The 24,731-nt window shown below is 36.7% G+C and overlaps 1 protein-coding gene across 7 annotated transcripts in view; it reads right to left on the bottom strand.

Annotated features, from left to right (window-relative positions):
• nxf1a (nuclear RNA export factor 1a) overlaps nt 1-24,731 on the bottom strand; it is a 54,515-nt gene that overhangs the window by 11,723 nt on the left and 18,061 nt on the right. For 5 of the 7 annotated variants that reach the window (XM_073921640.1, XM_073921643.1, XM_073921642.1 and 2 more), the window contains 11 exon segments: nt 18,299-18,382; nt 13,952-14,056; nt 13,728-13,808; nt 13,584-13,653; nt 13,376-13,464; nt 8,201-8,308; nt 7,909-8,018; nt 4,292-4,328; nt 1,550-1,618; nt 654-709; nt 451-555 (listed from right to left, as the gene is read on the bottom strand). In XM_073921640.1, the coding sequence (XP_073777741.1) occupies nt 451-555; nt 654-709; nt 1,550-1,618; nt 4,292-4,328; nt 7,909-8,018; nt 8,201-8,308; nt 13,376-13,464; nt 13,584-13,653; nt 13,728-13,808; nt 13,952-14,056; nt 18,299-18,382 (914 nt within the window). 7 annotated transcript variants of the gene reach the window in all.

Below are 24,731 nucleotides of genomic sequence, written 5' to 3' on the forward strand. Positions count from 1 at the left end.
ATTTTTTTTGTCGACAACACGAACGTTGTCAACATAACTCACTGGAAATCCAAAATGCTTACACACCGGCGACTTCATTGAAAGAGGAGAGGGTTTAAGTTCTCTCGATGGGTCTCCTGCTTCTGCAGTTTAACAAGCACTTCAACAAGCCTGTTTTTCTCCCGCTTGGCAAGCCAAGCTAACGTGACATGGGGGCGTGGCAGCACTGACGATTCTATTTTTTGATTCGATAATCGAAATTGAGCATAAATTTCAATCGATTTCGATTAAAAATCAAAATCGTGACACCCCTAGTTTCTACATTACATAAAAATATAATACACATTGTAAACCTTGTCATTAGATTAAGTGTTTCACTCAGATATTGGCAAATTAAAAACATCTGGATGTTAATCTCAGCCTCAAGATAAACTACAATATGTTTTTATATACCAAGAGCTCAAACTGTACCTGGAGGGATTACTTATGGATGGCAGACAGAGAGAGAAGCAGGCACTCTCATGATACGCCTCCAGCAGCGGCTGTCTGTCCCCAGAGTCATAGATACTGTAATACCTGCCATGATACAAGCACAAACACACATCCCTGCTGTTGACAAAAAAACAGCTTCACAGTAAACATTAAGAGGCTCAATAAAACATGCATGCACTTACTGCTCCAGAAAACGCTGAATGAGACCCTGAATTTCATTGGAGACAAAGTGGCTGCCCTGAATTGGTTAGAGACATACAGTCAAACACTATGCACACTTCATGGGCCTGTACCATAAAGCCAGATTAGCTTAGAATATCAGTGAAGTTTCAGTTTAGTTTGCACCAATTTTAGGTTTTAGGTACCAGCTCATCTCAGCTGCTCCATAATACCATGACAACAAGGTGTGATTAAAGTACACATAAAACCTTAAACTGAACTGAAACTGAACTAGCTAGCCAGCGAATCAAGCTTCAAACTCAAATAAAAAAAGTATTTGTAATTAAAATAAAAATAATAATAATAACAAAAACAGTTACAAGAATCTAAATTATGGAATAAAATATGTGGTAAACTAAGAAAAAGCAGATATAGAAATAGAAGTTATGCAATAAAATAAATAAACCAAATATTAAATATTTAAAAAACTTTAGATATAGAGTATGTACACACTACCTGACAAAAGTCTTGTCGTCGATCCCAGTTGTAAGAGCAGCAAATAATAACTTGACTTCTAGTTAATCATTTGGAAAAGAGGCAGAAGGTGGATTTTTCTGATCAATTATGTGTTAAACTGCATCCCAATCATCACAAATACTGCAGAAGACCTATTGGAACCACATAAACTCAAGCTTCTCCCAGATATCTGTCAAGTTTGGTGAAGGAAAAATCATGGTTTGGGGTTACATTTAGTATGGGGGCGGCTTCTGCCACTTCTGATACCAAATGACCAACTAGAAGTCAAATTGTTATTTTTCATTCCAAAAACTTGGAGAGGCGACAAGACTTTTGTCAGGTAGTGTATAGAGTATGTACATGGTGTAGGCCCCATGCCAGCATAATAGACTTCTTTCATTACCTTGCAAAGAGGGATGTTTGAGCTTGTTTCAACCTCAAAACAGATTGGAAGGGAAAGAACATGGCCGTCCTATGAAAACAACAGCATTATAACTGATTTATTCACACATTAGCTACAGTGTGTTTCTATCCACCTATTTATACGTGCATTTTGAAATATCATGTCAAAAATACTTAACGGAGATGCAAGATGTGTATAAAAAAAATGCGATGGAAATATTAATAGAACAAATTCCAGTATGTGCATCAAAAAGGTCATGTGACTTTGTTTTAACAGATCATGCGATTAAAAAACAGGCCTGATGGGACAGAAATATTGGACAAATCATTCGAATGACCACATTGTAAAATATCTGAAATGTTGTTTTGGTCATTCTAAAGTCCCTCAGCCAAAGTCTGTCATCAAATTATTTGGTATTATTACCTCCCAGAACTGTCTTGAGCGTCTGCGCTACCAAAGAACATCTTACATCTCCAAAAGTCTCACATCTCCATTTATTGTGTTTCATTCTGAGGCGCACGTAATTTGTCATTTTAAAAACAGGTCAACAGAGGCTTCTCCTACCACAGCAAATTGCAATTTTCTTTGGTATTTGGTGCCAGTTTATCAGGAAGTGACGATTTTGTTCTCTTTGATCAGATCAAAGAGATTGAATGGAGCTTTATTCGAAAATGTTATTTGCGATATTTACTTTTGACATGCACAAGCAAAGCGTGCCATTATCACAGTAATTATTACTCACCACAGAGGAATTCACTCGTGAATATGTCTGATAATCTAATAATCCATATCGTTTGCAAATATTTGAGCAATGTTGTGAAATTGAAGCCAGCCTCTTTGTGATCCTTCTTGGCTTGAATTGTTTACTTGCTACATCTCACTCATGCTGATTCATTGCTAAATAACCAATCAGAATGCTCTCTGCAGCTGATGCTAATTCTACCCAACGAAGCAGGCCAAGTAGCTCTGACGCTAACACGATGAGAGGCGACATGTGGAACACTCCAACTAACTAGCCTGAATGATAAAGCTTGGTGTGTCCTGGCCCTAGTTAGTATCTTTGGATGGAGACATAGCTAACAGCTATGGCAAGCTGTTTTGACATTTAATTTATAACTTGTACTAGTATCTATGTCAGGGGTCTCAAACTCGCGGCCCGCGGGCCATTTGCGGCCCTCAGTGCAATATTTTGTGGCCCGCACCGACCGCTGTACACTGACGGAATCAGCGTAGCGGGGAGAGAGAGCGCTCCCCGCTCTGCTGATTCTATCCGTACACAGCGGTCACTGGCATTCCCCGCCCGCCGTGTATCGAAAGGGGCGGGGATACCGGTGACGTCACCACGCACCCCGCCCCTTTGTTAGACACTGTGACGGGCGGGAAGTGTTAGGAGGGAACTCGCGCCGGCCAGAACCAAGGTAAGCTGTCCCCCTCTGCCTGCCACTTAGCTACCTATCTGCAGCCTGCCACCTACCTAGCTACAGCCTGCATCTTATATATATTATAGGTAGATACAGACTGATGTGACTGGAGTGGGGTTGGGGGTGTTTTATTTATACATATATACGCCTTTTTTTGGGTGAGGGAATGGAAGACAGGTCTAGACTTAATGATGATCATCTTCAAGCCATACTGAGGGTCTCAACTGCTTCCACTGTAAAGCCAAATGTGGTTCAGATTTGTGAGAAGAAGCGCTGTCAAGTCTCTGGCAGCAAGAAGTAGGCAAAAGATGCCATGTTCAGAAGAACTGTTCATAATCTTCACTCAATGTTCTATTAATGTTCAGGACACTTCATGTTCAGAAGAAATAATTAAAACTGTTAATAATGACATTTGAGGGCTTTTTTTTGTGAAATCCCTTATGTGGCCCAGCCTCACCCAGACTTTGCCTCCTGCGGCCCCCAGGTAAATTGAGTTTGAGACCCCTGATCTATGTTGATGTTACTAGTACTTATTCATTACAAACTAGTACTTATTTGTTAGATACTAGTGCCTATTCTTTAGAAACTAGTGCTTTTTTAAATATACTAGTGCCTGCTCATTAGACACTAGTTATTTTTATTAGATACTAGTACTCATTCATTAGATACAAGTACCTATTAAATAGATACTAGAAGGGCTTTACATTAACACCCTCCAACCCGCCAAATGCAGGTAGATTTTGGTTGTGGCGGGTTAGACAGCCACTCCCACTAACCACTTTGGCTGGCTGAAACTCATTTTTTAATTGCCAGTGCTGGCTCGTCGTCACTACAAATTAGACTGTTAGTTTATGACCGTTTGTCTATATGCGTACAAATGTGATCTTAGAATCAAAAATAAAGGGTTAAAGTTCACAACAATACCACAGTATACAACCTAGTGCTGTGTTTGTTCCTGTCATTTTTCTGACAATTGATACAATAACCTACGCTGCAATGCGGGATTCGTCGGCCGTTTGCTATTGAAGGAGCAGCAGAGACTAGGGGACTTTGTCAGAATATGACAGGGACTTTGTCAGTAACTTTTACAGTTCATATGGACCAGTTTCTTCTACCTCGGGATCATAACATGTAAGTGTCATTAAAATTGTTGCCTCGTTTTGAGTAGTTTGCTAAATATTCGTTCAATTGTGTGTAATTTGTTGTAATCATTGAATGATTACATGATTGGCTGACTTCATATCTGACAAGTGCTAATAACTTTTTAGTACATCAAATCCTGTTAATTCAAAACATTACTGAGAAATAAAAATAAACTCACCAGTCTGAGAAGCCTGGGGAAACACTTCTGAACAGCACTGTTGAGAAAACAGAACGCAAAAACACAAGAGGAAGAGGATGATGGTCATGATTTATACAGCAGACACTCAGTACAATGACTGTACAATGTGATTAAACAGTTTATTGTGAATGTTTGTATGTCACGAACTAGTCATAATATTGTGCCATAATCAGCACAGATAAATAGTTTTTTTTTATTAATGATTTTTAAATAGTTCATACAACAAAGACAATCAGACAAACAAACAAAGCATACCCAAGTGCTGCAAATCAAACAAACATTTACAAATGTAAGTTTAAAATAGAGAATAATATAAAATAAAAAATAAATAAAATAGACCAAACAAAACAGAAGAAGCCAGCACTCTTTTCAAATAAAAATGTATAAAAAATATATAAAATGTATATACAAAGGATTGGAGAAGTTCCCAAAGCCTTTTGAATTTGTCCTGTTTGTGGTTGAGGTCATAAGTTAATTTTTCCAAAGAAAGAAAGGCTGACAACCGAACAATCCACATGGAAATAGTTGGAGTTTGAGAAGTAGACCATTTTAGTAATATACATTTCTTAGCCAGAAATGTAAGAGTTGTAAACAGAGGATTGAGCTCTGAGTCAAAAAGGTCTTCTGGAATGACATTTAACAAAAAAAGTGAGGGGGTGAAAATAAAACGTTTTCCAATTATCTCCTGGATTGCAGAATGAATCCCTCTCCAAAATGGTTGGATGTAACCACAGGACCAGAATATATGAAAAAATGTGCACTTTAATGTGCACAAGTTTTGCACTTAAAACAGACATTGGAACAGGCTGAGAACATTTTATGCAGACGAACAGGTGTAAAATAAATTCTGTGGAAAAACTTAAAATTTTGTTTTTGTATGGAAATTGAGGTACATTTTGGAAAGGTACCATCACAGATCTTGGACAAATCTTCAGGGTTAAGCAGAACTCCTAGGTCCCGTTCCCATAGTGGTTTCAACGAATCATAAACTGAGGAATCAGAATAAATTAATAAGGCATAGAATTTAGAAATAAGCTCTTTAAATGAACTTACTGACAGCATGCTTTCTTTCAGATCCCATATTTTAAAACGAAACCAATTTTGCTTTACTAGGAACTCTATAATATGTCAAATTTAAACATATTTAAAGTCTTCGGAGGGAATATTAAACTCTGTTCTAATTTGTTCAAATGATTTCACAATTTCAGAGGTAAACATACCTGAAAAATCAGACAAATTTTTAGAACTCTAGTCCCGCAATCCGATGCTCCTAATCTGAGTGGGGAAGTCTGGGCTCAAAGCCAAAGGGGAATGGATGGATAAAATTTGGGGGATATTCATATGTTTTTTCACATCATTCCAAACCAGTAATGTATTTTAGACAATCACATTGTCAGTAAGAGAGATTACATGATTTGTATTATTAATAAACCACATGGAATCTAACAGATAAATCGTTTAAATTGGTGGTGAACATTTAATATTACTTACACATGCTTATTCTGAATATATATGAAAGACACTTGTCAGATTTTATTCTAGAGAGCAGGCGTGAGGTTCAGCTGAGTCCTCTTCATTTTCTGTCTGATTCTGTCTGGTGAGGCTAACAGTTACTCTGACTGACAGTATTTATACAGCAGTGGCAAAATGCATGCGGTAGTAAAGGCGTGACGCTTCCTGGTCACGTGGAGCCAATCAGTGAATCACAGCACATTATGTTAGCTGACCAATCAGAGCCTTTTGAGGGTGAACCTTTAGGTTTCATGTTAGTCAAGTAGCTGTATATAATCTAAGATAAATGAAAAAAATAATGTGTTTTTTACAAATGAAGCATGAGCACACATTGCATCTTACAAACACAACCAAGCCTTAAAAATACACTGTGGACCACCCATTTAAAGAAATATACACCAAATATATATATACACCAAAAAAAAATTTTATTTAGCCATGAGTTAGTTTAGAAGGAAGCAGAAGTAAAGAGAATCTTCTCCCAGCACCACCACAACAGTCATCTGTACTGACTGTCCAAAGGGACATAAACTCATAATCTGCTAATGCTTCAAATGCTGGCTCATCATCATCTTCATCATCAGAATACAGAGCGTTAATCAGCTTTTGAAGCCATTTAATTTACTGTTGTTTTTAGCAGTCGATGTTGATGATTTTTGTTCTTAAATCAGAAATGTGGTATTTTCAGAATTTGTTTTATTACATTTTAAATGCATATTTATATATACACTGTCCATCTTAATGAATAATTTGAGTAAAGGAATAAAACCATGGATAGTTTTGATCAGATTTAGACTGAAACTCCTTCTGCAAACCAACTGATGTTAAACAAAGTTTCTGCTGTTCTCCAGATCCATGTTGGGAGCTCTAATTTAATTGGCTCTAGTTTAAAGGGTCACGAAACACCAAAAACATTTTTTGAGATGTTAATCATATATGTGAGATGATGCAGTCATATATGTGTCCCACGCTGCTAAAAACACTATTAGGACACATATATGCCACAAAAAAAAGTGAAAATTGGTTGTTTTTGCGTTATTTTGAGAAAATTCGTTCTTCCGGTTTGTAACGAATTTTTGAAGCTGCGTCACGCCGATTAGATACTTGTGTGTTCCAGCGTGTAGACTGGCTGTCTATACCTGGGAGTACTTTGTGATGTCTCTGAGTCTGCTGCAGTCATTCATAAGAAAGGCTTTGTTCAATCAGCGCGCTCTATTGTGTATGCGGTGCAGTGTTTAGACGGCAGAGAGGCACCATGCTATGTTGCCAAAACAAGTGGGAGAAGAAGAATTAGTTGGAGATATGGGCCGTCAGTGTTGCTTTTATAATTTGCTGCAAGGAAGGTTTTTGTTTTCATTTTCCCGCTATGAGAGTGCAGAAAGACTTACTGGTGGATTACAGTGCACGTGACATGCGGCAAAAACCCCTTTTCACAATGCATACTATGCATAAAGCCTTGCAAATATACGTTGCACAATACAAATAAAAGTAATTTTAAAATGAATTTCAGCAAATAAACACCCTTGATGTGTTTATGCCTTTATTAAGATTTTCATGTTAATGTTTACTTTCACAGTCTCATTTAGGAAAACTCGTGAGATAAATTATGTCTCTGAACTTTAATAATAAATCTATATAAAATGTTGCGCTTCCCACCTCCAGTCGCAATGACTTCTGGGACTTCTACAGCGAGTGCTGCGCTCAAGTCTGCAATGATGCGTTCTTAATACCAAGAACACCTCCTGGAATTTTCACACTCTGTACTCCTCTGTACTTGCGTTCTTGAGTATTGGAACTGAACTTTGGCGGTTGATGCCATTACACGAAAACATGAGGATGCAAGATCACTGAAGAACGCTTCAACGCATGAGCTTGTTTTAGAAATTCACAAGTGTAAAGGTAGCCTATATTTACTTTACCAGCAAATCTACAAAGTCTTATGAGGAAAAACTGTGATTGTTCATTGTTTTATTGTACAGGCAGCCTATATTTACTTTGTTATCAAGTCTAGAAAGTCTTATAAGAAAAACTGTGATTGATTTCAGCATATCTGCGGCTGTGTCCCCTAGTTCACAAACACTCACCTGATGTATGTGGTCTGATCTTTGAAGCGGTCACACAGAGGGTTCCCATCCAAACACAGCTCCACTAGCCTGAAGCCCTTTACCTTGTCCAGCTCACAATGTGACTTGAGCTGCCGACACAGAGAGAAAGACAACACAATGATACAGAGATTACGCAATACAGACAATTCTGTGGAGCTTGTGGTCAAGTTAGGGCAATTGTAGGAGCTAAATTTGCAAATATTATGCAAACAAATGTTTCTACCAATGTAAATAGTACAGTAATAAGAGCATCAGCAGGCATGTAGCTCACCTCATTACAAGACAGGTTCAGCGACTGCAGGTTTGGGGCTTTGTTCACCAATTCGGTGAGGCCATCTAGCTTGTACAGTTTGTTTTTGCTCAGGTTCAAAGACAACAACTGAGTAGGATCAAAAAGAAAAAGAGAACCAGAGATGTTTCTTCAAACTACGAACTATTTTACCAAACTAGGTACTAAGAAGAACAGGGAGATAGTGATGCAACTGCAGGGGATTTACAAGTTGATATTCATAAGCATTTTTTGTTTATTTAATTTTTTAAAATCTGTATGCTAAACTGACAACTAAGCAAACCCAGCAAATGATTTGGCAGATCCTGGATCTTTTAATCTTGATCACTGATCTCTGCCTAATTTGGTTCTTCAAACAAGTTCGTGAATCAGATTAAAATGTCTGGATGAACTGATCTGAGATCACTGCATGTGTTTTGAAGGACTGATCTATCATTCCTTGATATCATGATCAGCAATTCAATGATTGGCTGACGGCACAGCAGTGTAATGACATCATCTGATTAATATTCAATTATCCATGTGAGCAAAATTACATAGAATTTGTAGTAAATGGTTTGTTAAATATGATGCACAATAACTTTTTGTTAACCTTTGTTGTTAGTGTGGTCAAAATCAATTGTTTCTTCGGTGCTATGGAGACGTGGACAATTCGGTATCGGTTCAGTAATAATCATAATCGGTTATTACATACTGACGTCATTTATCTCATATGTCGCGGTAGCTTATTATGGCGAGGGAGGCAAGCGTGAGTATTTACAAACACTCCAACTATTTAAAAAGCAGAAACTGTGCACAATTTCACTGCGAGTGTTTGCTGGACAGTCTTTCATTGAATCTTACAGCAGAAGCCCCTATTTCACTACGATTGAGAGAATGAAAGTAAACTCCATTTCTCTCTCTGTCACTGTGGCCCATTTGACCTGCTGGTGTGAATTTTCCTCTCCTCTCAGCTGTTACAGCGATACTTCTGGATAGAGGTCTGCATTCCCGCAGCTGTACAGAGATATCAAACTGAACCGAATCGATGCCATGATAATCATAACCAAACCGAACCGTGAGACCAGTGTAAGTTTACACCTTTATTTGTTGTGGTCTGCAGGATTTGCACTTTCACGAGGATTTGCACTTTCAAGAGTATTTAGCAATTTATTTAGCTTTACATTTAGAGAGGATTTTCTTTATTATGTTTTCTTTATTAAGTTTCTTAATCAATGTAAAGAATAACTGGCTGTTTAAATTTAAACATTTTGATATTGGTAAAGGTGTTTGCGACTTTTGTGAAGCATCTGTGAATCACTGTCATATTAGCTGTCAAAACATATAGATACATATGTGCATGTCTATTATCATACACAAATTTTACTAAAGCTGGTACCTTAAAATAGGACACATTTGTATCTAAAAGTCCATATTAATAAACACACACACGCACACACACACATACACACATATATATATATATAAAATCCTGTTTATATGAAATAAGCTGCTGCTCCCGAGCAGGATTGAGCTACTAGACCTGTTGCTATGACAACAACTCTCTGATGAGTATTGAAAAACTAAACGATCAATGTACAAGTAATCAACGTACGAAGAACAGACTCCAGAAAAAGATATTGTCAAAACATTCCATGTGACTTCAGTGGTTTAACTGTAATCATTTAAAGCTCCGAGTGGAACACTTTTGTGTGCCAAAACAACAACAAAAATTGTAGAAACAACTTTGTTTGCCTACTGCATGTCCTCTCTTCAGCTGCATCAAGTCCTGGTGTGCATTTACTATGATCAACACAATGCTTGTGTGTTGTGCTACTGACTTTAATGGTAATATTAATGGGTTTAATGGTCATATTAAACATGCAATTTACAACCAGACGTGGAAAACATCGAACAATTGTTTTTTGGTGCATAAAAGTGTTCTTGGAGCTTCGCATGATTACAGATGAACCACTTAAGTCACATGGAATGTTTTAAACAATGTTTTCAGCTCCTTTTCTCACATTTCACAAAATAAAGTTTTCTGAATCTGTGGCTCAAATGGTTAGGGAGTTGGACTTGTAATTGAACGGTTGCAGGTTCAATTCCTGGTCCTGGCAGGGAATGCTCTGGAGGCAGTGTAGGTGCAAACAAAAAAATTGAAAATAAATTGAAATGTGTCTGTGCTAAAGAAATTCCTTGTACCAGGAGGTAAAGAAAGTCATTTTGAGGGGGAGGGAAGGTTATAGTATGTGATTAAAGTTTAATAAAATAGTAAATAATGAAGTGCACAGATACATCGCTTATGAATAGAACTACTATATAGTGGCTGAACTTTGCTGGATTCCACATGGCTGCTAGATTGAAGAAACAGCTCATGTAGCAATGACCAGCCTTTTGAGACCAGCCAATGTTTAGAAATTTAATCTGTTGCAGTGTTAGGCAAGGCAAGTTTATTTATATAGCACATTTTATACACAGTGGCAATTCAAAGTACTTTACATAAACAGGAATAAAAGAGACACGTATAAGGAAAATAAAAACAAATGATAAAAATGGTTAAAAATTTGATGTGCTCTGATTTCCTGATTCTGACCAGAACATGAACAAGTTTCTCGAAGTCTTCACTAGAAACAAAGCATCTGAATCTTGCAATGTTTTGAGATGATAGTATGCTGATTTACTAACTGCTTTGACATGACTATTGAAACTCAGATCTGACTCCTGAGTCACACCAAGATTCTTGACCTTATTTTTTGTTGTTTGCCCATTAGTGCCAAGGTACACATTCACCTTGAGAACCTCACCTCTGTTCCCAAATGCAATGACTCCAGTTTTCTCTTTGTTTAACTTAAGAAAGTTTTGGCACATCCAATTGTTAATTTTGTCAATGCATTGGCAGAGGGTGTCAATAGCCGCATTTCCACTATAGTGCGAGCCAGGGCTTTTATCAGGCCAGACCGGGCCAATCGCCCGGGAAGTTGAGCAGTGAGGCCGAAATCATGTCGCGTTTCCACTGTCTGGCTAGTGGCTCGCAGCGCGTCACGCAAACCCCGCCCCCAAAACATCCCCTGAAACAAACATCACACAACCCGCCCACTTCAGCGGGAATCAGGCAGATAAAGCACACCATCACGAAACTATTAAAATTAGGACAACCAAAACAAACAAATGACACGTAACAGTACAGCAGTACAATGTATGTCTATATGCACATGCCTGTGTGTTCTCATTCATCATTCAGACCCGATGCGTCTGTAAAGTGCTGCGCAGCTGGAAGACAGAAAAAAAAGGTCGCCTAGTTTCTGCTTTTACTCACCCTGAAAATGCTGTTTGCATGATTTGATTATTATCATCATATCCAAATACTTTATAAATAATATTTAAAACATTCTCTGGTGTTTATTGTTTTTAGAAAATATCTAAAATCTTTTTTTTCAGAGAGGCTTTTGAAAAATGAAAGTTTCATGGCTTTAAAAACAGTTTGATATAGTACCTAATTGTTATAGCTAGCTTTTGTTAGTTTTATATTAGTTTATTTATTCAATTTGATTTTATTATATCTGATATTTATAATTCTTTAAATTATTTCAATATAGCTTAGGCTATTTTATCAAGATATGACAGTATTGTTTTGAGCCTACAAAAGTGAACACGAAATTTGAGAAGTTTAATGTCTTTCTGTTGTATTCATATAGTGTATTATCTCCAAAATAAATAAAAACAATAAAAAAATGAAAGAAAAAAGCCGCTCGCGGCATCAGCAGAGCTATGAAAGGAATGCTCTTTTCCTCGGTCTCACACACACATAAAGGCATCTAAACGCGCACAAACACACATTTTAAACTTGACAAAAACTCTCGAAAACCTTTATTTATTATTGTGCCTTTAATATGGTGTAAAGATTATTATGCGTTATTAAATCATCAAGGAGGACGCAGCAAAGAAAAGTCACTTATAAATGAAAACTACTTTATTATTTTATGCAACAGCCTTACATTTAAAAGAGAAACATAAGGGCGATCATACGCAAAAAGACCCCAGCCTATAATTTGTTACAGATGTTTTCTTTCCCTTATTTATTTGTTTGTTTATGTGTTTGGCGCATGTGCTCGTGTGCGATCGGAAAAATGTCCCTGCCTCTCCTTTTACTCCGCCCGAAGCCCCGGCTGGCCCTCTTTGGCCCAAGGTATTCGGCGGGCCGAAAAAGGCCGGCCGCTGGCCCCAAGAAAGCCCCAATTTGGCCCGATTAGGCCCCGGAAGTGACAGTGGAAACGCAACTGGCCTTGGCTAGCCCTGGCTCGCTCGCTTTAGGCGCGATAGTGGAAACGCAGCTAATGGGGCTGTAGTCATTAGACAGTAAGGCTAAGTAGATCTGAGTGTCATCAGCATAGCTGTGGTAGGAAATTTGGTTCTTTCTCATTATTTGGCTCAAAGAAAGCATATAAAGGTTAAACAGGAGAGGTGCCAGAATCGAACCTTGTGGGACTCCACATGTCCATGGGTGTCCACCTTGACCTATGGTCACCTTTACTGATATAGTAACCTCTCCCTTTAAGGTAAGATCTGAACCATTTGAGGATCGTCCCAGATAGCCCGACCCAGTTTTCCAGCCTATCCAGACGTATGCTGTGATCGACAGTGTCAAATGAGATCGAGTGTTAACTTAAATTTATGGAGGACCTATTGTGCAAAATAATTTCAAATCAATTCAATTTTATAAAGAGTTTAAACAGTTGGGTGGCAAGAGTGTTTAATAATAGCCTGCTTCTAATGGTAAACATTTATAAATTGCATTTTTTTAATATCTTTTCATTAATTTTTTGTCTGCACTTCAATTGACATTTTCCCTTTATACGTGTCACCAGAGAGGAAAAGCCCAGCCCATTAGAGAAGATCTCTCCCTCATTAGCATAGGACGCTTGTCTTGTTTTTGAATCTGCCACTATGCTGACACACAGACATTTGAAGCTCCGCCCTCTATTAAAAAAGCACAATCTCATTTGAATTCAAAGCAACAACCACTAAAAATGCACACTTAGAATCAAAGCCTCAAAAGGGCAGGTTCAAAGAGTTCTGAAGCATTATTTGTGGGGTATTTTGAGCTGAAACTTTACATACACACCAGACACTTATTTTACATCTTGTAAAAAGGAGCATAATAAGTCCAAGTCTTACCTCGGGGATACTCTCCTGTATGATTTTGATCACAGCTTGCATGCAGTTTTTTCTATTTAAGATTATGTCAACATTGTGAGAAACCAATTCTGGAAAATAGAGACAAGTAAACAAAACAAGATTTTGAAAAGCTCTCAAATATTGACTTTTTTTTGTAATTAGTGCAGTATCAGGTTTGTGTGTATTCATATATTTAGCACTGATTTACCTGGATCAGTGCGAATGCTGGTCAGGTCAAGAGACTTCTGGGAATCATCGAAGCGCTTGGACAGGCAGAGCTGTGGAAAGGTGAAGATTAAGTGAAACGGCTGCCATCTGTAGGTCACTGCATTATTGCAACTGTTGATCAAACCTTTAAAAGCTCCAAATCTTCTAGCCTCAGCTCACTTTTGAGGAAAGGGGGAAAATAACAACTGTTCATAAGCACAACCACCTGGAGAACAAGACACATCAGTACAGGACACATTCACAAACTAGATAGATATTTACTAAAACAAGAAAAATGTTTTAGACATCTGATGAATTAGGGACTATGCCGAAGAAAATAAATGAATGACAAATGAAACCGAACAGTACTCGTTGCCCGTCGCTGTCCAGGATTCTGCGTGAGAGTTTGCTCAGAGCACTGGCAGTGGTAGTGTCCTCCAGATAGAAATGAACTTTATCTCCTTCTGTGGTGTACTAGCATAAAAAAAGATACAAATAAATAACTTACAATGTGATATGTAAGCTAAAACTTTACAGTACAATCTAAAAACTCTTACATTAAAAATAGTTAAACGAATATTCCTTATACTCTTTCTTTAAAATTTCCTATTTCGTGTAACCCTGACCTACCCTCTGCTATTCTAAACATTAAGTTTCGATCATGGAGACTAAAGGGGATTTTAGAATTAGGTCAGATATTTGACAACAGGAATCTGAAATCATTTCAGTTATTAAAACAGAAATTTCATTAATCAAATAACGACTTACATAAATTTTTGCAACTACGACATTTTCTCGAATCATCCCTTAAGGATGGCAGAATACGTCTTGTAATCTTCATTTTCCCTTGAAGGGAAGATAACTTTTTTAACTCAATGTTATCTAATGTAGGGTGTTTTTCCCTTACCTCCTTGAAAGTTCTATAGGAGAAAGACTATGGAACAAATTTTAGTGAAGAAAAATGGCTTTCGGTCTGTTCTGGCATTTTTTCAAAGGGACCACAATCTCAAATCATGAGCACAATTTTTAATTCTTTCACAGATCTTATTTAACGCCAGTTCATCTAAAGAAGATATTTCCCAATGTTTCTCAGTGTTGTTTTAAGTGCAAATCCAATGTTGGTACTGTGATGCATGTATTCCGGGACTGTGACATGATAAAGACATACTGGAAAGAAACCCACAAATTAGTTCAGAAGATTATGGGTAAACCTGTTGCCCTTTCGCCAGCTATTCATCTTCTGAATTGTAAAACTGCTCTATAACTTAGTTATGGACTACAACGTGTTACACTTTTGTACATATCTTGCAAGAAAATCTATTCTTTTGTTGTGGTCCTCTTCTAACATTCCTTCTGTCAATATGTGGATAAATCAGATTGCCATTTTCTTACCCTTGGAAAAACGTCTAAAATCTGATGATATCTGGCATATTTGGAATCCTCTATGGGAGTTTTTGGAGAATGTGTCTTGAAAGATTATTTTTAATGTAATTGTTATTTAATTTTTTTTATTTTTTGTTAATTTTACCCTTCACAAAAGACTTGAATTACTAGCCGATAGACGATTGTATAATAGATGGCTATATTATTATATTACTGTATATGATAACAAGACACCTATACTACTGTTCTGTCATTGTAAATCTTTATATATATATATATATATATATATATATAAATAGTATATATAAATAGTATATATATAATATAAATAATTAGTTACACAATTTAAATTTATATTTATTTACGCCCCACAAATTTAAAAAAAGTTTATTTTATTTTTTACTTTATTTACTATTGTCATCAAAATAATGTAATAATGTAAAACAATATGAGTCCCAAAACCACATTTAAAACCATTACTGAATAAAAAAAAAATAGTAAAAAAACCTAGGGCGAGAGAAGATTTTCCACTGGTAAATCGAACATGGATGTTTAGTTATCTTAGACAGATACAAAAAAAGTGTAAAAGGATAATATAATTGGGGCGTCATGGTGGCGCAGTAGGTAGCACGATCGCCTCACAGCAAGAAGGTTGCTGGGTTAGTTGGGATTTCTGTGTGAGGTTTGCATTATCACACTGTGTTGGCCTAGGTTTCCTCCAGGTGCTCCAGTTTCCCCCACAGTCCAAAGACATGGGCTATAAGTAAACTGAATAAACTAAATTGGCTGAAGTGTGTCTGTGAATGTGAGACTGTATAGGTGTTTCCCAGTACTGGGTTGTGGCTTGAAGTGCATCCGCAGCATAAAACATACGCTGGAATAGTTGATGGTTCATTCTGCTGTGGCAACCTCTGATAAATCAGAGACTAAGCCAAAGGAAAATGAATGAATGAGTTGAGTCTGTTTTCTGCTGGGTAGAATTTCTGTTTTATTGGAGACCCAGAGCTTTAAGTCATTTTGATCCTATACATGTAGGCTTGGGCGATATAATGGTAATATGGTATACCGCGGGATTAAAAAATAGTAGAGATATCAGTTTAAATACCGTTATCCCGTCATAAAAAACAATGCACTTATATAGGAGACAAGTATTTAATACTATTTATTTAATGCCTAAAAATTTGTGTGCAAGATTGTCATCACGGGACAGTGAGGAGAGAGAGAGGTGAGGTAAGATGGCGAGTCGCGCACCAAGTGACCTGGTCTCGAAAAAGAACATAACCTCTGCAGTTGGGCAGTTATTCAGGTTTCGACCAAACGAGAAGGGAGACATGGTAAATACGAACTAGAGGTCTGCATACTCGTTGCTGTACTGCGGGAGCAGCGGGACCCGACCAGATTCCTTGCGGTGCGGAATCAAATTTACGAATAAAGTGCTGGAACGGTCGGGACTCTAGTGTAATTTGAATGGGAGCAGGCGGTCTAACAATATCGCTGTGTGTGTGTGCGTGTGTATGGATGTGTGTGAATGAGAGAGAGCGTGATGCTGTGTGTTGGTTGTTTGGTGCTGTCTACGTGTGTGTGTGTGTGTGTGCGTGTGTGTATGTGTGAGAATGAAAGAGAGAGCGTGATGCTGTGCATTGCTGGCTTGGTGCTGTCTATGTGTGTGTTTGTGAGAGAATGAGAGAGAGTGTGGTGCTGTGTTTCTATGTGTGTGTGTTTGTACAGACAGCACGCAGATCTCTAATACGAACAAGACAATTTACAAATTGTACAACAAGCAGGTGACCGCGAACCTAAGGTCGCATATATGGTATTCAGTTTCGGAATGGATTAGGCACAAACTAACAGTTTGGTGACACTGTCTGAGCCATCATATATATATTTTTTTGATATGCACGGTAATACTGTATACTGAGGTAAAATAGGGAGGAGGTTTGACTGTATCAAAATTTGGATACCGCCCAAGTCTATATGAATGCATAAAAAGATATACTACATCAGTGGTTCTCAAACACCGGGCCGTGGATCGGTACTGACTCATGGATCACTTGGTACCGGGCCGCACAAAAAAATCATTAATTATTTCCATAATTTTTATTTTTAAAGACAGAACAATCTTTTATTTTGAAAAATGACCGTATTCTCCTGCTTATCTCGGTCACTTGAGTGCAAAATTTTACCCACAAGTAGCAAAACGAGTATGAAACTTCTTTAAAAAGTTTCTTTGCTAAGAGGAAAAGGCCCAGTGAAAGACCCACAAACTGCCAAAGAACAGATCCGCAACCCATTTGTCAACAAATCAGGTGAATCCAGCATGTTTGTGCAAGAAGATCAACTGCTAGAGACAGCAAATGACAGCGACCTAGGGGCTGTTCACATATTACTTTTTTAGAGTTCGTGCAAGTTCCTGATTCACAATAGAGGTGCATGGCTTGACTCAAGTGGTGTGATGCACTCGTGCCTTCCAGATGCACCCAGTGTAATGAATGCCGCAAGCGCACCGTGAATCACGTGACAGGAACTGACCAATCAGCTTTATACTTTGCATACACATCTCAGTTGACTAATTATCCCAGACAAACACAAACACTGCAGTGCTTTGTAATTTTCTCTATAAAAAAAAACTTGTATCAGAGTTAAAGCAATGTGTTGTCAGCTTGTCATCCTCTGAGAACATGGTTGATGGTCACCTTGCAACCTACAAACAACCCTGCCCCCCAGTCCATGATACAATTGTCAAGCATTGACCGGTCCATGGTGATAAAAAGGTTGGGGACCACTGCACTATATTACAAGCTAAAGGAAAACATTACACGCATCATATAGTTTTTTTAATAAAAAGGATTTACCAGCAGTTCATCTAAGTTCAAATGTCAGTCCTAGACCAACTAAAGAGATAGAAAATGAAAATGTGTTAATCCTTCACTTCCTATCCTTCAAAACCTATTTGAGTTTCTTACTTTCTGCTGAATAGACCATTTCAATGTGATGTCATTGGCCCATGAACAATTCCTGCTTGTCAAACTGTTTCATAACTGTATCAAGAGGCAACTCAATGATAACTTTACATTAAAATACCTTAAATAATCAAAAGATTATTTATCAACATCTTGAGCTTTTTGGATTCTCTGAAGCTATGGAAATTAAAAATGTAAAAAGTGTAATCCTGACCATTGTCATTGTTTACATCCCTCAAAATGGTCTATAAAAAAAGATGACATTATAAATATTGCCAGTATTGTTCAAACATCCTTTGTGCTCAACAGAAAAAAGAAGCACCGAGGTTTAAAACCAAATCATCAAATCAAGCAGATCATTACATAGACTTACGTGTAGTGGGGTGAACGCTATGGGACAGAGATTCTGTAGGGATGTTAGCAGCCATCTCTTATCATACTTTTTTCCATGTGGAATCTGTCAAACAAAAGCAAGTAAATCAGCATATAAATAACATAGTAATCAGGGTCTCGTCTAGACCAGGAGTGTGCTTCTCAAAACCCTCATAGATCAAGTATGATTGCAAATTACATCATTACATACACCCAAGCCCGAAATTGTTCATACCCTTGTCAAATTCTGACTTAGTTACTTTTATTCTTCCAGCAAGTTTTTTTTTTTTTAAATCAAAAATGACAAACGCTTCTCTCAAAAGATAATAAGACGATGTACAAGAGTCATCAAGATTTTTCCCATAATCGAGCAGCCCTATCAATAATGCTATGAGATTAGCATTTTAAATTAAAAATAATAATAAAGACATATAAAAAATAAATTTTTTAAATACAAATATCATCCATCATTCAAAAATGTAAAACAATTAGGAATCTGGTAAAACTTGTTTTAAACTAAAAAGTGTAGCCTGTAGGCAAATAAAAAAACTGGTCATGTCATGGCATCCGCTGGGTTAAACATATGCTGGATAAGTTGGCGGTTCATTCCGCTGTTGCGACCCCTGATTAATAAAGGAACTAAGCCGAAAAGAAAATGAATGAATGAATTAATGAATGAATGAATAAGTGAAATCTGAAAGCTTTTTCATACTCTAAACAGCTAGGATCCCGACTCAAAGTGCAAACTAAATTCTCAAAACAGACCATATGCCTTCAATAGCTCAATCAAAATACTGTATTATCAAGCTACAATTATACTAACAACTTTATTTAACAGTTTCAGCATAGGGCACACACGGGTTGCATTTATGATCTATGTGCACTGATGTATACCCCTCGTATGCCTGCGTCCTAGAGTCTTCAATCCTCTGTGCAATCCTGAGGATACACTGACATGTGCTGCACCAGAGAGTAGATGAGGATCAACAAACTCACAAATATGACCTGAAACCATGCTCCATCTGAATGGGCATGCTGGAAATTTACTGCTGATTACAGAGCTTTACTGACAAACGCGCACAATAATTAACAGATACATATTTTGCTGCTTCTGTGTGTGCCGTGCTCATTCAATGTGGGGACTACAAGATTAACATGAAAACTGATGGAAATTCGGTCAAATATAAATCTCAGGAGACCTAAATCTTGCATTAACCAATCAAAAGATTGCTCTTGTAAGGGAATGATTATGACATCACGCCTGTCCCAAAGGAAAATCCAGGGGAAAATCATTCAGGTATAGTTTCTTGAGAAGTTAATGAACTCACAGAGCTGGGTGCACCTCTGAAAGGATCTGGTAGACTGAGACATGGCGCCAAAAAAATCTATGATGTTTTTCAGCCTTTCTTAAGCACACAAAAGCCCATTTCACACAGTGATACTGGTAAATATTCAGACAATTCCCGGAACGACTTTACCGGTGAATTTAAAAATAAGCTGTTCACACAGACGAGGACATTACAGATTTCTCTTCCGTTCACAAATCCATTCCAAAATACCTGTAAATTCTGAAATCATTAACTAGAAAAGGCCTCTAAACACCTACGTTTGTATTTGTAAACATTTGACTACCTTACAAACTCTGTGGATGGATCAGTATTGTGAGCAACTTTGATGAAAACATATGGAGGAACACTTTTGCATGTCGAGATCTCCATGTGTGTGTGCTGGTGCTCACCGGCTGCTTCAAGGGCACACGGGAAGCGTCAAGCAACTGAAGGAAGCAGAGCTTGAAGGTAAACAAACAACAGCTTATCATAAGCATCTTATTGATAATTATTTACACAGTTGGCAATAAGAAGGAACATAAAAACGTTATCTGACTAACATCTAGCAGCAAAATATGTCTGGAAAAATATTATAAGGCTTTTATCTTCATAAACCGAGCAGATGTGAATTCTGGGTGGTGTTCTGATTGGCTAAAGTAAACGTCTCACATCAGCGCATACTAGACGTGAATGCGCTCTTAGCGCAAATCTTCCTTCTGCGTTCACACAGCGCAGCATTCCGGCAAATTACTGGTAATGTTACAACTTCTCTTTCCGGAAAATAGCCGAAATGAATTTACCGGTATTTTCAAAAAGGGCCTGTTCTAGCGCTTGCACGACTACTGGTTTCTGCTAATCGATTTCTTTTCAAAACTACTCGAGTTAGTTGACTACCTGTGGTTCGAGCTGCTAGTTAAAAAGACACAAAGAAATCATTTTCAATACATTTTATTAATTCATAGCTGAACGCATTGATTTCATAGCGCTAACATAAGTTGTCAAAACATTATATTACTTTTTATGTTACAGAGCAATATAAAAAAAAAAAGCTGCACGCAACATTGTCATTTAACATCTGCTTCATAAGCTTGCGGTATATGCGAAGCAAACTCATGTTCAGCCTGTATACTTTAAGTTATTAAAGTAACTTTATTATTTTTCAGCCGTAATAAGAACTAAGTGAAACTTAATTGTTAAACCAGTTCGGAAAGATAAAAATAGTTCTCGTCAACAATACAGCTGACCCGCAAAAAAAACATAAAAATAAATAAATAGCCTAAATTAATAAATAATGCATAAATAAAAAGTTGAAATTGAAAATACCTAAATTAAATATTTATAATACAAACAAAAAAAGAAAAAAGCTAGGCTAATAATTTCATTTTAATTATACATTTAATGTAGGCTTTAGAAAGTAAAAGTAGCCACACCCGAAACCTAAAATGCATCCTGAAAACTCACTCATAACGCAGTATTCATAAAACTAATTAAAAGATTAATAAAATGATTCTGAGCTAGGCTAAATCTCATTCAATCATTTAATTTCTGCTACGCTTTAACAGTGACTAAAATAACAAAATGAACGAATAAATATAGCCTACTTTAACCGGCCTGAAGATTATGTAAACGATCATCTGCGCGCAAGTAATAGTCTGTTATACAACAAATAGTCTGATTTAAAAAAAAAACCCTCTAATATTTAGGTTTCCTGCAGTGATAACAAGAATGAAAATTATTTTGCTTCAGAAAATAAATAGTTTAACAAGCGACAATAGTCTATACAGCCAAATAGAAAATAAATAATAAATGAAATATTTATAAATACATTATTTAAATAAATAAAAAATATATATGTTAAAATAATAAATAAAATATGCGCAGACAGTAAAATAACAAATGACTGCATGATATTTTAACATGCAGACTTGTTGTATGTCAAAATGTATTTCAATTTAAAAGTCAAAGGAAAAAATGCAGCAACGCAACAATGAATGAAAAGCCCGTCTTGCAATTTAATCATTTTATATTTACCGTTTTCGACAGAAAAAGGAATAGAATCTTACTTCATCCAACTTTATACAGAACACAAGTCATTCCCGCTCAGTCTTTGGTCAAGCTCATGGATTGCTGGTTTAAATTTAGAAATACGTGAGAGGGATGCAGGTTGCTACAGTGTTGCCGGCCAAAGAAAATTTCTTTCACTTCGTGTGCTGGTTTTAACAAACTGTTGAATAATACGACAGCAAGGATAGCAAGAAATGATTTCGCTAGCTTGGATAGTAGAGGAAACTGATGTTCATTACATTACTAAATCATAATATGCAGAGCAATAGATACAATAAAGTATACTTATGGAAACTGTTTATCTAACTGAAAGCTGTCGTGTTTGCTGGCCTCACGCATCACGCACTTGTCAGTCAGTCAGCACGTAACCTTTAAGGGTTAAACAAATGACGCACACACAGTAAAGTTTGTGCTGTTATAATTCACGTAACTTTTAATACATTTTGGTGCGATTATAACCAGCTATTATAAAACACGACTGAATGTTCTGAATGGGAAACTGTAATGTTTTTTTGCTGTGGCGCCCCGCCACGAAAGAATTAATGTAGCGGAAACCATGTTAACTACATTTCGAGAGGATTCCCTGTGGTGTTAATGTTGATAATGTAAATAATCTTGAATTTAATCTTCAGTTGTAGTCGGAAGCTTTAACCTTGGATCGTGATGTTTGTTGGATACGTTTGTCGTTTTGATGTCATTTATGGTAAATGCACGCTCGAGTAGTCAATTGCTCCTGAGAGTGTCGACTAGTGGTTGAAGTAATCGATCGCTCGAATAGTCGACTAGTCTATGCAAGCCCTAGCCTGTTCACACACACACCTTTCCGGAAAACTGCCGGTAAGATTTTTATGTGTGAAAGGGACTATAGCACAGCTACTCTCTCAAAATCCATTTTAGCCATTAAGCAACGAAGCTAGATTCACTGGGCAGATAGACAGGGTTCATACAGGCACAGCCTAATAAAAATTAAGGACTTTTTCCAGCACCTATTTTTATTTTCAAGACTGACACGCAACTTTTTGAACACCTGAAATGTATTCTCAGCAACCCATAAAAACATTGCATAGAAATGTATACAAATAAAAAACATTAATAATAATAATAATTATGAATCATAAATTAATAATATAATAAACCTGCACTAAATGTGCTTGTAAAATGTTTTTTTTTTGTAAAAGAAATACCACACTACAAAAATACTAATTTTAGTAAATAACACTAATATTAGGTAAAAGTACAAATTACTCTTTTAAAAAACTACTCACAGTACTAGTTAGTTACTTTTGAAAAAAAAAAAAAATTCATTTCTGCCCTTTTTTAAATGTTAACTTCTTTGAATGGTTAAATTGCTTAAATCACAAATATAGAAAAAAAACAAAGAAGTATGGTCGATTCTTTCTTTCTTTAATGACAATTAATCTTTTTCAATAGCACTGACAAAACTACCACATACTCTATTAGGCCATAGAGACACTTTTTGTCCATTTCTAAACAATATTTTCAAGCTTTGAAAGGTGTAATTAGAGTATATGATGAAAAGATTTAAATTTAGCCTTTTGTTTACATATTTTACACTATTTTCCTTATTTGCTCATTCTTGTCTTTACAATATAGCAAATTTGTTTCTTAAATAGTTGTACATTACATGGGAATTTTATTTTACACTTGATCTTAAACTGAAATAGTTTTACAAAAAAGACAAGTATACTGTCAGTAATAAAATAATAAAACAAATGACTTTTTACTTGAGGTATTTGAAATGACAACACTACATTTCTCAAAGCAGTGTTTTAAGAGCCTTATTGCTTATTTTAACAAGTAACAGCAGATTCCTTTGACCTGTAATGGCTGTAAAATTTAGTGATGCTTTAAGACAGATTAGAATACAGCTATTATATACAAATCACACAAACACCTTAAACAGAAACATTTCCAGCATAATTCTTTTGTTGTAAAGAAATAAAAAAGTTCCACCTTTGCTAAAAGCAAGTTTCACTTCACGATACAGCCAAATAAGAAGACTATTAGCATTGTCATCTGTCATGCATTGATCTAATTCTAAATACTTGGATAGATTTTGACTAAATTTAGTCAAGGAGCAAAGATGAATCATGTCTACTTTAATGTCGAAGAGATTGCGATTATATACAGTCTGCGCGCACACACGCGATGATGAGAGGATTTTCAGTTCTTTTGAAAAACCTTAAAAAGCTCCCATAGCAGTTCATGCGATTAACGTAACCGCCGGAGAGAAGACAGCGAAACATGTGTATATATATCATAGAAATGGCGGGAAGTATGTCCGCGGTTTAATTACTCGTGCTAATAACATAGACATCTCTATAGTGAAAACATCCAAAAAGCATTATTCCAACAAAACATTTGTTTTTCAGTTCTTTTTTCTGTCACTGCAACACAGAAAGGTCTTTGTCCCACCCCTTAAGTTTTAAGAACAACTAGACAAGGTCGACTGTGATTGGTCACTTTTCATGTCAGTCAAATCACCGCTTCGGAGTCCTAGTAGTTTGTGCAGGTATTTTTGCATTATATTGTCACCAAAGTTTGCAAACATTTTTATTTTTCCAGCGTGAAAACAGCATTGAAGTTCTCCTTTTAATTTCAAGCACGTTTATGCACTTTTCAACAAAACAAGCCAGTTTTCCAGGTATTCCAGGCCATGAATTTCTAAAAGCCAAATTCAAGCACTTTAAGCACCTTGTGCAAACCCTGAATAAACTTAAAATGTTCACGTGCGAATACTGCAATTTATTTATTTAAGTCATGTCTGGTGTGAATGTCCCATAAGACTCTATTTTCAAATGTTCACTACAGCAATGACACACTACCACTTATTAGGTAGGGGTGTCAAAATGAATTGTTTCTTCAGTGCACAGCGATGCAGATGTGGACAATTCGGTAACACTTCAGTAATAATCACAACTGCTTATTACATACTGAAGTCATTTATCTCATATGTGCTATGTCGCCGTAGCTTACTATGGCGAGGGAGATGAGCGCAAGTATTTACAACGCTCCAACTAC

Source organism: Danio rerio, chromosome 14 (genome assembly GCF_049306965.1).
Source record: "Danio rerio strain Tuebingen ecotype United States chromosome 14, GRCz12tu, whole genome shotgun sequence".
Classification (NCBI taxonomy): Eukaryota; Metazoa; Chordata; class Actinopteri; order Cypriniformes; family Danionidae; genus Danio; species Danio rerio.